Raw genomic sequence first — 12,701 nt, forward strand, 5'->3', positions numbered from 1 at the left:
TAGGATGTGGCCAAGTCGCTTTGTTCTGGATCGGGAGCTGCAGAATTAATCACAGTGGGTTTTTTGTTTGTTTGTTTGTTTGTTTGTTTGCCGCAGTTACTAGGCGAAGAAAGATTTCAAGACATTGAAAAAATTAAGACCATTGGCAGCACATACATGGCCGTATCCGGATTATCTCCCGAAAAGCAGGTAAGGGGTCATTTCATTTCAATATCACAGCGATAGAACGTGTTTGTCCTACTTGCTTACCCGAAGTAAAGGATGCCAGGATCCATTTTAGAGACACAAAAATGAACTAAGCAGCGTTTTTTTTCTGATCTACACAATCAATACACAGTAAACAGGAAGACTTACCTCCTGAGTTAGGGGGTGGGGGAACTCTGAGGGCAATTCCGCACTCGTTCAAAATTGGACAATGGTTGTAAATTGAAATCGCTACTGATTTGCTGTTATGCACAACATTGTTGACAATCTGCCACACTCCTGAAACCGATCCACAAAAAGCGCTTCATTGTAGCGCTTTCAGGGAAAACCCAAAAAGTGGATTCACCCTCCGGAAAGCGCTACACTCTTGCAACCAATCTGCAACACTAGCGGGAAAGTTTTGTGCGTTACCATTGTTGTGGTTTCTGCAAAGTCCCTCCCCCTGGCTCTCTCCTCTGATCTTCCGGCAAAGCGATCGCCATTTTTTTTTCTCAGAGCAAGTGGAGAGAAACGCACCGGCGAGCCATCATTTACCCAGCGAGGCTTCCCTGGCTGCAGTCCCTCCCCAGAGCTGTTTTAAGTCACCAAGCACCAAGCAACACACAGCCCCGTTTGCTGGTTTATTTTCCCTTTATTTTTCACTCTATATTCGCCCGAAAATCGCGCCCATGTGTGTGGGGTTTTTTTTTCACTCGGGGGGAGCGTGGCAACAATGAAACGGCAGCTCAAACACCACCTGCTAGCTAGATGGGTCTCTCCGTTGCAACGAATCAACGCAGATTCATTGCAATGTGTGTGTTGTTTTTTTAAAAAAACCTTCCTTAAAGGGAAAGGGGCTTTTTGGGAGCATGATAACGGCCGCCCATTGGCTGCTTGACGGCCAGGGGCAAGACAAAGCTCGGCAATATTGCTTCCTGGCTGGGAAACCTGTGGGAAATGATAGAAACGCAACTGGATTCCACTACAAAGGCAGGTATGCAGAACGACGAATTCCACTATTTAAAATGGGTTTTTTTTCGTTCCGCAACCAATTTGCTACATAGATCCTGGTGCGGAATGGCCCTGAGTTTAGCATACTGGGGCAGAAGAATAGAGCATTCGTGGATGCCTAACAACACCTGCCTGGTGTGTGAAGTGGATTCTCTGTTTAATTCCTCTCCCCAGCAATGCGAAGACAAATGGGGCCACCTGTGTGCCCTGGCGGACTTCTCCATCGCGCTGAATGAGAGCATTCAGGAGATCAACAAGCATTCGTTTAACAACTTCGAACTCCGCATCGGTATGTACAGCCGGCCCCGGTGCTCTGAAAACAAATCCGAATCCCTCGTGTGAATCTGGTTCGGCGATATAAATAAGGGAAGGGCTTTGGCATTTCAGCAGAATTGGCCTTATGGTACGTTTCTCCATTTGGATGGAGCGCACCTGGGGCTTTCAGGAGCCGTTTACCTGACAATAGGTATTGTAAATCTTGGAGCAGGTGTGAGATTCCTGGCTGAGAGAAGCCGCTTCCGGTAACGCACTTGGGGCCTAAATATGCCTGGTGCATGCATTCTTTCCATCTGCTCATCCTCCACCTTTGTAAATCAAGCATTGGTTACAAGATGCACCATCGGCACATGATGCGGGAAATCGGTTCTGTTTCCATCGAAGGAACCGTTTGATTTAGGAACGAGCTGGGAAATAATAATTTTGAACCTCAGGACTCTCTCAGCCCTGCCCACCTCTCAAGGTGTCTGTTGCGGGGAGAGGAAAGGGAAGGCGATTGTAAGCTGCTTTGAGAGTCCATACAGTAGAGAAAACCAGGCTATGAGAAACCAGCTCTTCCTCTTTTTACATTTCAAATGAATCCACTTTGGGGTCGCAGTTAAAGAGCTGGACTGGGTGGACCCCTAGTCTGATCCTTCAGGGCATATCTTATGTTTTTATGGATTGTGAATAACACAAATGTGATCCAAGGAGCCAGGGTTGTGCAGTGGCCAAGGAGGACTCTAATAATAAAATCATAACGTTGGAAGGGATCCATAGAGGCCATCTATAGAGGCCATCTAGTCCACCCCCCTGCTCAATTCAGGATCAGCCTAAAGCATCCAGGATAAGGATCTGCCCAACCGTTGCTTGAAGACTGCCAGTGAGGGGGAGCTCCCCACCTCCTTAGGCAGCCCATTCCACTGCTGAACTACTCTGACTTTGAGTTCCCCATACTGATATCTAACCTGTACCAGCTATCTGGAGAACTGGGTTTGATGCCCTGCTCTTCCACACGCAGTCAACTGAGTGGCCTTGGGCTAGTCAGTTTTCTCTTAGGGCTGCTCTTGCAGAGCAGTTCTGTTGGGGTTCTCTCAGCCACACCTACCTTGCCATCTGTAATATTGTAGAGTTTTAGAGTTATATTTTAATGTTTTTTATGTATATTGTTGACATTGTTGTTTTATGGATTTGATCTGTATTTTGCATACCTGTAAACCACTGCAAACCAGTTTGCTGAGAGTGGAGGTTATATAAATCCAATGAATGAATGAATGAATGAATGAATGAATGAATGAATGAATGAATGAAGAGGTGTCTGTTGCGGAGAGTGGAAGGGAAAGATGTTTGTAAACCACTTTGGGACTCAGAATAGTGAAAAGCGGAGTATAAAAAACCCAGCTCTTCTTTCTTCAGCATCCCCCATTCTTTCACATCCATACACAGTAATGCGAAATACCATGCCATGAATCAATTTGATCTTGGTCACCAGCCACACATCTGACCTGGGTCCTGTCCTCTAATCCAGTGGTCCCCAACCTTCTTGTAGTCGGGGACCGTCTCCGAGGGTGGGAGAGAGCCGGCGGCCCGGCCACAGCAGCTGCACGTAAACGCGCACGGACAGTTGCCGCGCATGCACGTTTTCGCCACTAGGTGGCGCTAACGCGCATGTGCAGAACAGCCGCACGTGCGCTTTTTTGCCAGCAGGGGGTGCAAACACGCATGCGCGGCGGCTCCGCGCGTGCACATTTGCATCGCTGGTGTGCCAGTGGCTGCGCCTGCCTCTTCCCCCCCTCTCACTGCACGGGGGGGGAAGGAAGGCGTGGCCACTGGCGGCCTGGTACCATGGTCTTAACGGCCCAGTACTGGGCCGCGGACCGGGGGTTGAAGACCCCTGCTCTAATCCTCCTTTCTTCTCGCTCCTCCACAGGAATCAGCCACGGCTCTGTCGTGGCAGGCGTCATCGGTGCTAAGAAACCCCAGTACGATATCTGGGGCAAAACGGTGAACTTAGCCAGCCGCATGGACAGCACGGGCATCAGTGGGAGAATGCAGGTGCCCGAGGACACATATCTCATCCTGAAAGACCGGGGGTTCGCCTTTGACTACCGGGGGGAGATCTACGTCAAGGGCATCAGCGAGCAAGAAGGCAAAATCAAAACCTATTTTCTTCTGGGAAGAGAACAGCCAAACCCTTTGATCTTGCAGCCCAGGAAGCTGACGGGACAGTACTCCTTAGCGGCCGTCGTCTTGGGCCTCGTGCAGTCGCTCAACAGGCAGAAGCAAAAGCAGATCCTGAACGAGAACAACAACTCCGGCATCATCAAGGGACATTACAACCGGCGGACTTTGCTGAGCCCCGGCGGGTCCGAGTCGGCGGCCCAAGCCGAGGGCGCGGACAAAACGGAACTGCCCTAAACCTGCATCTTTCGGTGTGTGCGTTTTCTTTTCTTTCTTTCTTTTTTTTTAAATTCTGGTTTTTATATATATAAATATATATGAAATAAATATATAAATAAAAATATGCTTTATTATTTTTTTAGGACCAAGGGTTTTCTTTCGAGCGCTTTTGGGCTGGCCGGTCTAGCCTGCAGCAATTTACAGAAGGAGAGGCTACGATGGGTGGAGAAGGGGAAGGCCTTCTTTATGCAGCGGCCATCTTGAATGTGCCACAGGTTGGGTTCAAGGCACTTTCACGCACTGTGAATGAGAGTGCACATGGAATCCACCATGACAGCCAGAGTGGTATAATGGTCAAGAGTGGTGGGCTCTAATCTGGACTAGAATCATAGAATCATAGAGTTGGAAGGGGCCATACAGGCCATAGAATCATAGAATCATAGAGTTGGAAGGGGCCACACAGGCCATCTAGTCCAACCCCCTGCTCAACGCAGGATCAGCCCAAAGCATCCTAAAGCATCCAAGAAAAGTGTGTATCCAACCTTTGCTTGAAGACTGCCAGTGAGGGGGAGCTCACCACCTCTTTAGGCAGCCACCTCCTTAGGCACCCAACTAGTGGGTTTGATTCCTCATTCTTCCACAGGCAGCCAACTGGGTGACCTTGGGCCAGTCACAGTTCTCTCAGAACTCTCTCAGCCCCACCTACCTCAATGTGGAGAGGAAGGAAAGGTGATTGAAAGTTGCTTTGATATGTAGGAGGCCTGCTGGTTGACCTGGGGCTAGTTACATTTCTCTCTGAGTTCTGTTAGCCCCACCTGCCTCACAAGGTGCCTGTTGTGGGGAGAGGAAGGGTAGGCTCTCTCTCAGCCTCACCTACTTCAAAAGACGCCTGTTGGGAGTAGGAGAAGGGAAGGTGATTAAGATCCTCTTTGATACACATGAAGGCTACTGGGTGACCTTGAGCCAGTCACAGTTGTCTCAGCCTCACCTACCTCAAATTGTGCCTGTTGTGGGGAGAGGAAGGGTAGGCATTTGCTTAATGCTGTTGACTAACTTAAGCTCACCAGAGTTTGGAAGTGAAGCAGGGTCCTCCATGGTTAATATTTGGATCGGAGACCACCAAGGAGGACCACGGTTGCTATATAGAGGAAGGCAATAGCAAGCTTCTCTTGCCAGATGGTTGCCAGAAGTTGGTTATGCTGAAAGGTTCCAGACTCTGTTTGAGGCCAGTTATACTTCCTTGGGACCAGGGATCACCAACAAGTTGGAACTGGCTGATTGTCTGGCCCAAAATATCAGAAAACAACCATGGGAAGGACCTGGGTGGTCATCATAAGGGAGGGCTGACCTGAGACTAGAGTCGACAGCTCTAGACTAAGAAAAACCTGGAGATTTTGGGGGTGGAGCCAGAAGTGGGCGGGGTTTGGGGCAGGGAGGGACCTCAGTGGAGTGTCATGCTATGGAGCCCACCCCCCCAAAGCAGCCATTTTCTCCAGGGGAAGTGATCTCCATCTCCTGAAGATGAACTATAATTCCAGGGGTTCCCCAGGGCCCACCTGGGGACTGCCATCTCTAGGCCTGAGGCCCATTTCTAGAGGCCTTGCGACTCCCTTTTGGATCCTGACCCACAGGTTGGGAAACACTGATCTAGCCTACTGTTATGTATATCAGGAAGGAATTGGATATTTTAGTTGGGGATGTTTGGGCCTCTTCAGCCACTGTAGTTTTGTGGGAGAAGGCTGAAGTGGGTGGGAGTTCTGGGTCTCTTGTTGGGTGTTCTTGAGTCCGGGTCAGGGGAGTAAATAAACTAGCTCTTCTTAAGCTCTCCCGAGCCTCCTCCTTCCTTCTACCAGATAAAGCACCTACCTTGCAGGGCTGTTGTGAAACTAAATTGAGAACAAGAGAAAGCATGCTGGGCTGGAACAAGGGGAAGTGTTGTTATTTTTAAATTAAATGGGGAAAAATGGTTTCTCCTGTCTCTGTGTGTGTGTGATTTCACATATTCAGGGAGATTTCAATGTCAAAGCGGGCCAGGGATCTTGTCTTGACAGCTCAGCCCTCCCTTAATGCATCTTGTCAGCCGTCAATCTTAGCGGAAGTCTCAGGCCTGCTTCCCTTCATAAGAGTTACGGAGTCCTCCGCTTTAGCGAGCGATGGTGAAAGAAGAGATTCCAGAAACAGCCTCTGGGGGTTCAGGAGTTGAAGTAGAAATGATTCCGGCTGTCATTCGTAAGCTCCAGGTCAGATTCGGAGAGGCAGCCGGGGCCGGGAGATGGGCTGCCTTATGCAAGCGTTTGCCGCACTGCTAAGGAGGAAACCGAAGATTTTCATCTGTGCTGAACCTGAATCCAACAAAAATGGAGGGTTCCGTTTTCAGGCAGCCGGCCTCATGGACACTAATGTTTCCAATGCGGATCATTGATTCACATTCATGTATTTCCATGGGGGAATATTTACATGCTGGTGTTCGATGGGGCTATGCTCAAGGCAGCTCCAGACCAAGTTCCGCTTTCAGTGAGGGCTGCGAGCCCAAATTTGTCAACTGGTGGGAGAGTTGAGGGTGAGGAATACAGGGCTGCAACATCAGGGATGTGGGTGTGGTGCTTTCAAGGGAAACATCAAAGCAACGTAGAGTAGCTCTAGAAATCGCTGGAAACTCCATGGTTCTACAAATGGCAAGAAGAGTAACGTTTTAAAAAACGGCCATCTATTGAAAAGCTTTTGGCTGATCCTGCCTTGAGCAGGGGGTTGATTAGATGGCCTCTATGGAACCTTCCAACTCTTACTCTGTGATTCTAATTCTCGAACCTCTGCACCCCATTGTATGCCTGATCCTCCCTCGTAGCCTTATAGAAGAACCTCATGGGACATCAGAAATTACCAGATTCTACGCTTGATGTTTGTTCCTTACTTTTAAGAAATATTCCTTTTTAGTATTGACAGGAACTCCATCTATCCTTCCATCCTTCAAAATCATAGAATTGTAGAATCCCAGAGGTGGAAGGGGTCTCTGGGGTCATCTAGTCCAACCCCCTGCCAAATGCAGGAAATTCACCTGCCCACCCACAGTGGTCCCAGTTCCAGGCCCAGATGACGCCCCCATCCCAAAAACACAGAATTTCCGGCCAGTCTAGCCTGGAAGAAATTCTTCTCCCGACCCAAGAGTGGTGATCGACATTTCCCTGAGCATGCACGAAAAGGCCACAGAAGCCAAGCACCGACACGATCCCTCCTACCCACCTACTCACAATCTGCCTAAGTTCACGTTCACTCTGTCGAGTTCAAATGGACCCCAGGAACTGAGAGGGTCATATTGTTATTTAAAAGGCCGCCATGTAGAGGATGGAGCAGAGTTGTTCTCTCTTGCCCCAGAGGGACGGACCAGAACCAATGGGATGAAATAAATTCAAAAGAAATTCTGTCTCAACATCCGGAAGAAGTTCCTGACAGTCAGAGCGGTTCCTCAGTGGAACAGGCTTCCTCGGGAGGCGGTGGGTTCTCCATCTTTGGAAATTTTTAAACAGAGTCTGGATCGCCATCTGACGGAGAGGCTGATTCTGTGAAAGCTTAAGGGGGTGGCAGGTTACAGTGGATGAGCGATTGGGATGTGAGTATCCTGCACAGTGCAGGGGGTTGGACTAGATGACACAGGAGGTCCCTTCCAACTCTTCTATGATTCTATGATTCCATGTCTAGTTCTCCTCTTCTGCATCTTGAAAAAGAGGCTGTCTGAAGGCCCCCCTGGCTTGAATTGCTGAGAAGGCTCCTCAGAATGCTTGAAGAACACACACACAATTACTGCCGTCCAGAGGAAGGCACGGTAATATGATTAACGTTGCGTGTGGACTCGGCAACTTCTTAATAATTCACAGCCGTGGAGGCTTGGAGACGGCTTCTCCCAGCTGTATGCATCAATAAAACATCCCGCCTCCATTGGTTGATCATGGCTAATTTGAAAGAAATATTGTAAAATAGTCTATTATGGGGATACATTATAGTCAGGCCACTGCTGGCTTCACGAGATGAAACTAGACCAGTGTCTGGAGCCGGGAAGACACAACGACCCAGGAAAGAAATCTTTCTCTGTTCCTTCTCAGTCAACCTTCCTCCGAAGCAGAAGAAAAGTATCTTGACTTCTGCATTGTTATTGAATGGTGGGGAGGGGGCGTGGCTTGGTGGAAGAGCCTCTGCTAGGCATGCAGAAGGTCCCAGGGTCGATCCCCAGCACCCGCAGCTAAGAGGACCAGGTAGCAGGTGATGTCAAAGACTGCAGCCTGAGATCCTGAGCAGACAATAGTGACCAAAGATCTGATATGGCAGCTTCATGGGTAAGAGTCCTTCTACAGGGATGGCCAAACTGTGGCTTTCCAGATGTCCATGAACTACAATTCCCATGAGCCCCTGTAGCAGCCATTTTATGGCTGCACCCATCTTGCTGTGTCGGCCTTCCGAAAGTTCCCACAGGTTCAAAATGGCTGTGAATCCTTCCCTGCAACATATCCAAGAATGCTTATTACAGTGGTTCTCAACCTTCCGAATGCCGCGACCCTTTAAGACAGTTCCTCATGTTGTGGTGACCCCCAGCCATAACATTATGCAAGTGTCCTTTCACGGAAATTAAACCAAAGATCCAAGGTGTGAAGATCCATTGTTCATGATTGTATATAAATTGATTTTTTTCCCAGGGTTTCTCAGTTCGGTTCTGCCTCTTGTCCCACCATGCTGATCCCGCTCTTTTCCGCTGCTCCAGACAGACGAACGTTCTATTTCGATCTACCCCGCAAGGCTGTTGTGTGAATGGTGCCCCCCCCCCCGGCCAAGCTTCTTGCCCTGGTGTGACTCCTGTGAAAGGGTCATTCAGCCCCCAAAGGTGTCCCAACCCCCAGGTTGAGAACCACTGGTGTAGCAACTTCACGGTTTGATCATTAAGAGCAATCCAGCTTGCTGTCCCTCAGCATGTTCTATTTCCCACTATAAAGCTCCCAGTCTCCTCTCCCCTCAAAAGCTGAGGTCAAGGATGGTAGAGGCATGCCACTTGGACAGCTTTAATCTCCAGAACTTTCCAAAACAGGACAAAGAAATCCATCACTGAAGAATGCCAAATGGCTGGAGAGGCAGAATATCCAGGCTGGATCAAACCCCACCACAGGCAGTGACTGCCTCACTCTGCCAGCGCAAACAAGCTGGTGATCCCTGGCCCAAAAGACCTACACCTGGCCTCAACTAGAGCCAGAGCCTTCTCAGGATTGGTCCCTACCTGGTGAAATGAGTTCCTGGAACAGCTGTGGGCCCTCCAGGAGCTTTCCGAACGCCTACAAAATGAAGCTCTTCTGCAAGGCGTTTGGTTTGGGACGATGAGTAAATAGGATTTTGCCAAGAAGGGCCAAGGGCCACAGAATTCCCACCCTGAAAAGGAGAAAGGCGTGAAGCCAATACGAATGGCAGAGATTGGCAGCTACAGTGAGTAAGGATTCTTTTAATGGTTTTAAATGGTCTGACTTGATTTTAACGTTTTCCTGTTATTCAGTTGTTGTAAACCTTCCCAAGTTGACTATGCTGTGAGGGGTGGTCATAAAAATCAGGTCAGTAGACAGACAGACAGACAGACAGACAGACAGACATGAGCCTAGAATAATATCTTGTTGAACACTGAGGTCTCTCAGTGCTTTCCCCTCCAAACACAATTATCACACTCATCTCTCTGCCTGGCATTAAGGGATAATTTTGAGGTTGAAGGGGATGATTTGCAAGCAGGTATAATTTAGCAATCTCCCATTTTAGTAATTAAAGCACTGATTAATTGCCATCTCCCCCCCCCCTTACACACAAACACTCACATACTTCTGCTTTCCCACAGTATAACTCCCTGAAACATCTCTAATGAAAAGATTGTAGGTCCGCAGTGGCCTCTCCTAAGACTTTTTGGCACAGGCTTGTTTAAAAAGGTAAAGGTATCCCCTGTGCAAGCACCGGGTCATGTCTGACCCTTGGGGTGATGCCCTCTAGCGTTTTCATGGCAGACTCAATACGGGGTGGTTTGCCAGTGCCTTCCCCAGTCATTACCGTTTACCCCCCAGCAGCAAGCTGGGTACTCATTTTACCGACCTCGGAAGGATGGAAGGCTGAGTCAGCCTTGAGCCGGCTGCTGGGATTGAACTCCCAGCCTCATGGGCAGAGCTTTCAGACTGCATGTCTGCTGCCTTACCATTCTGCGCCACAAGAGGCCTTTACAGGCCTGTTTACTATAACACAAACTCTTCTTTGGAGGGAAGGGTGTAGCTTCCGAATGGTGAGTCTGCTCCATCTGAATGGCTCTCTAAACTACTACACCAAGTTAAGCTTTAGTTAGTCACTGTTCACGCCTTCAGCTCCTTCTTCCAATACTACTCACTTCATCGGCAGCGCCTCCCAAATGCTCCACCCCTCCCCAAATCGTGTTAGTCTTGAAGGGGCTCTTTTGCGCTTTTCCACGGGTCCCAATGGTTTGGACTGTGTCAAAGCACATTTTCTCCTGTCTGTCTGCCACATTGCAAGGGAGGGGGTCTCCCAGTTCATGTAGACCTCTCTCTGGAGTCTTCTTTGAAGAAAGTCCTCTGCAGGAAAGAGGCTTTAAATCAGGGATAGTCAAACTGTGGCCCTCCAGATGTCCATGGACTACAATTCCCAGGAGACCCCTGCCAGCATTCGCTGGCAGGGGGCTCCTAGGAATTGTAGTCCATGGACATCTGGAGGGCCGCAGTTTGACTACCCCTGCTTTAAATGCTTCCTGTGCAGTACGATTTGCCCCCTGAACTCCGTAGCCATTGCTGGGCCTCCAGCCGTCCCCCCCTGGGCACACCTTTCCTTGACACTCTAACGGCACTTGTCATTCTTTTATTGTCGGCTGGGAGCGAAATGCCTCCCGTAGCGGGTGGTTAAAGCGCCGGGCCAGTCGCTCAAGAGTCACTCTTGACAGAGGCCAACTTTTCGCAGGGCAGCGTAGTTGCCAGAGGTTCCTGCTAAGAGCTATCCTTTGAGATTCGGGGAGGGGGGAACGGCGGGGGGGGGGAACGGGACACTCCAAAAATATCTTCTTTGCTGCAGGAAACGTGTTTAGCTGTGAAGTCACAATGTCACTTCAGATCTCTGGCGAAAAATGTGAGTCTGAAAGGGAGGTAAGATGTGGGGGTGGTTCAGAAAAACACAGACGGCCCCTAACGTCGTTCCGTGCTCACCGCTGTTTTGGACTTTGTTTTTTATTTATTCCGAAAAGAGAAAGACCCTGCATGTTACGCTGACAGAACTGTCAAGAAGGGGCTGATGTTAATTCAAGTCATCATTTGTTCTCTCCTTTGACCTCATCAATACTGCTGAAGATTACCTGCTTTATTTCCTCCCCAAGTTGACATCTTTCTGTCGTCTACAGGTACCTTGTCCAAATTGATTATTTCTTTCTGTCTCACGTGGGTCAATCGATACAATCTAATATTGGACTCTATTTTGTCTTGAAATCTGTTATTGCACCTCAAATATGTACGCTTTCCCATTGACCCAGATTGTATCAGTTCATTTAACCCAGGGGTAGTCAAACTGCGACCCTCCAGATGTCCATGGACTACAATTCCCAGGAGCCCCCTGCCAGCGTTCGCTGGCAGGGGGCTCCTGGGAATTGTAGTCCATGAACATCTGGAGGGCCGCAGTTTGACTACCCCTGTTAACCAATCATAGAATCATAGAGTTGGAAGGGGCCATACAGGCCATCTAGTCCAACCCCCTGCTCAACGCAGGATCAGCCCAATAAACAGTTGTAAACTGTGTCCTGTTGTTGTCTGCCATTCAGTTGTGTCCGACTCTTGCTGAGCCTATGGCACAGCTGCTGCCATGATCCGCGATCCCTCGCTGCCTGTCAGGAACCAAGTGGTTCAGACCCCGCAGACTCATGCCTTCAGAATTAATTTTAAGCCATTGGTTCTGGTCTGACCCTCTCGGGCCACAGAAAACAACTCTGTTCCCTCCTCTATATGAATTTAGGGGAGGGCCGGAGGGGACCTGGAGATGACTCTGCAGGAATGGCTTCCCACCAGCCCTGATGAGGTAGATGTACAAGGTCCTACACCACCCTCTGTTCTATGCAGAGGGTTTTATGGACATGACTGCCCTGTGACTTTTTGTTTTCATTGCAGTTAAGAACGATAAAAAAAAAACATGATAAGTTTTTCCAGTCTGGTATGTTTTTGGGTAACTTTTGGAGAGCCAGTTTGGTGTAGTGGTTAGGAGTGAGGACTTCTAATCTGGCGAGCCGGGTTCGATTCTGCGCTCCCCCACATGTAACCAGCTGGGTGACCTTGGGCTCTCCACAGCACTGATAAAACTGTTCTGACCGAGCAGGAATATCAGCCTAATCTCAGGGCTCTCTCAGCCTCACCCACCTCACAAGACGTCTGTTGTGGGGAGAGGAATGGGAAGGCGACTGTAAGCCGCTTTGAGCCTCCTTTGGGTAGAGAAAAGCAGCGTATAAGAACCAACTCTTCTTCTTCAGTAATATCAGGGCTCTCTCATCCTCACCTCCCTCACAGGGTGTCTGTTGTGGGGAGAGGAAAGGGATGGTGGCTGTAAGCCAATTGAGCCTCCTTCGGTTAGAGAAAAGCGGCATATAGGAACCAACTCTTCTTCTTCTTCTTCACTCATGCAAGGGAAAGGATGTTGCTTGGTCCCAGGCTGTCAAACTGTTAAGTCCCAATGGCCCAAGCAGCTGAACCGAACCAGACAAAAGTCCAGTAAATGTTTGGCTAAGGCCCTTTCCACAAACATCAGTTCAGGGACTCTGAACTGGCCCAAGTCTGTACCATATTTTGACTTGCAGACTAGTTTGT

At 49.1% G+C, this 12,701-nt stretch overlaps 1 protein-coding gene and 1 long non-coding RNA gene across 3 annotated transcripts in view; both read left to right on the forward strand.

Annotated features, from left to right (window-relative positions):
- Window positions 1–3,971, forward strand: part of ADCY8 (adenylate cyclase 8) — a 114,320-nt gene extending 110,349 nt beyond the window's left edge. For both annotated transcript variants that reach the window (XM_077351491.1, XM_077351492.1), the window contains 3 exons: window positions 97–189; window positions 1,369–1,483; window positions 3,380–3,971. In XM_077351491.1, the coding sequence (XP_077207606.1) occupies window positions 97–189; window positions 1,369–1,483; window positions 3,380–3,867 (696 nt within the window). In that variant the 3' untranslated portion in view covers window positions 3,868–3,971. The remainder of the gene's footprint in view (window positions 1–96; window positions 190–1,368; window positions 1,484–3,379) is intronic.
- A 5,191-nt stretch (window positions 3,972–9,162) lies between these two features.
- Window positions 9,163–11,290, forward strand: LOC143844198 (uncharacterized). The gene is made up of 3 exons (XR_013233852.1): window positions 9,163–9,309; window positions 10,933–10,986; window positions 11,102–11,290. It is a non-coding gene; the product is annotated as an uncharacterized LOC143844198 (long non-coding RNA).
- Window positions 11,291–12,701: the final 1,411 nt, after the last annotated feature.

This window comes from Paroedura picta, chromosome 9 (assembly GCF_049243985.1).
Source record: "Paroedura picta isolate Pp20150507F chromosome 9, Ppicta_v3.0, whole genome shotgun sequence".
Taxonomy (NCBI): Eukaryota; Metazoa; Chordata; class Lepidosauria; order Squamata; family Gekkonidae; genus Paroedura; species Paroedura picta.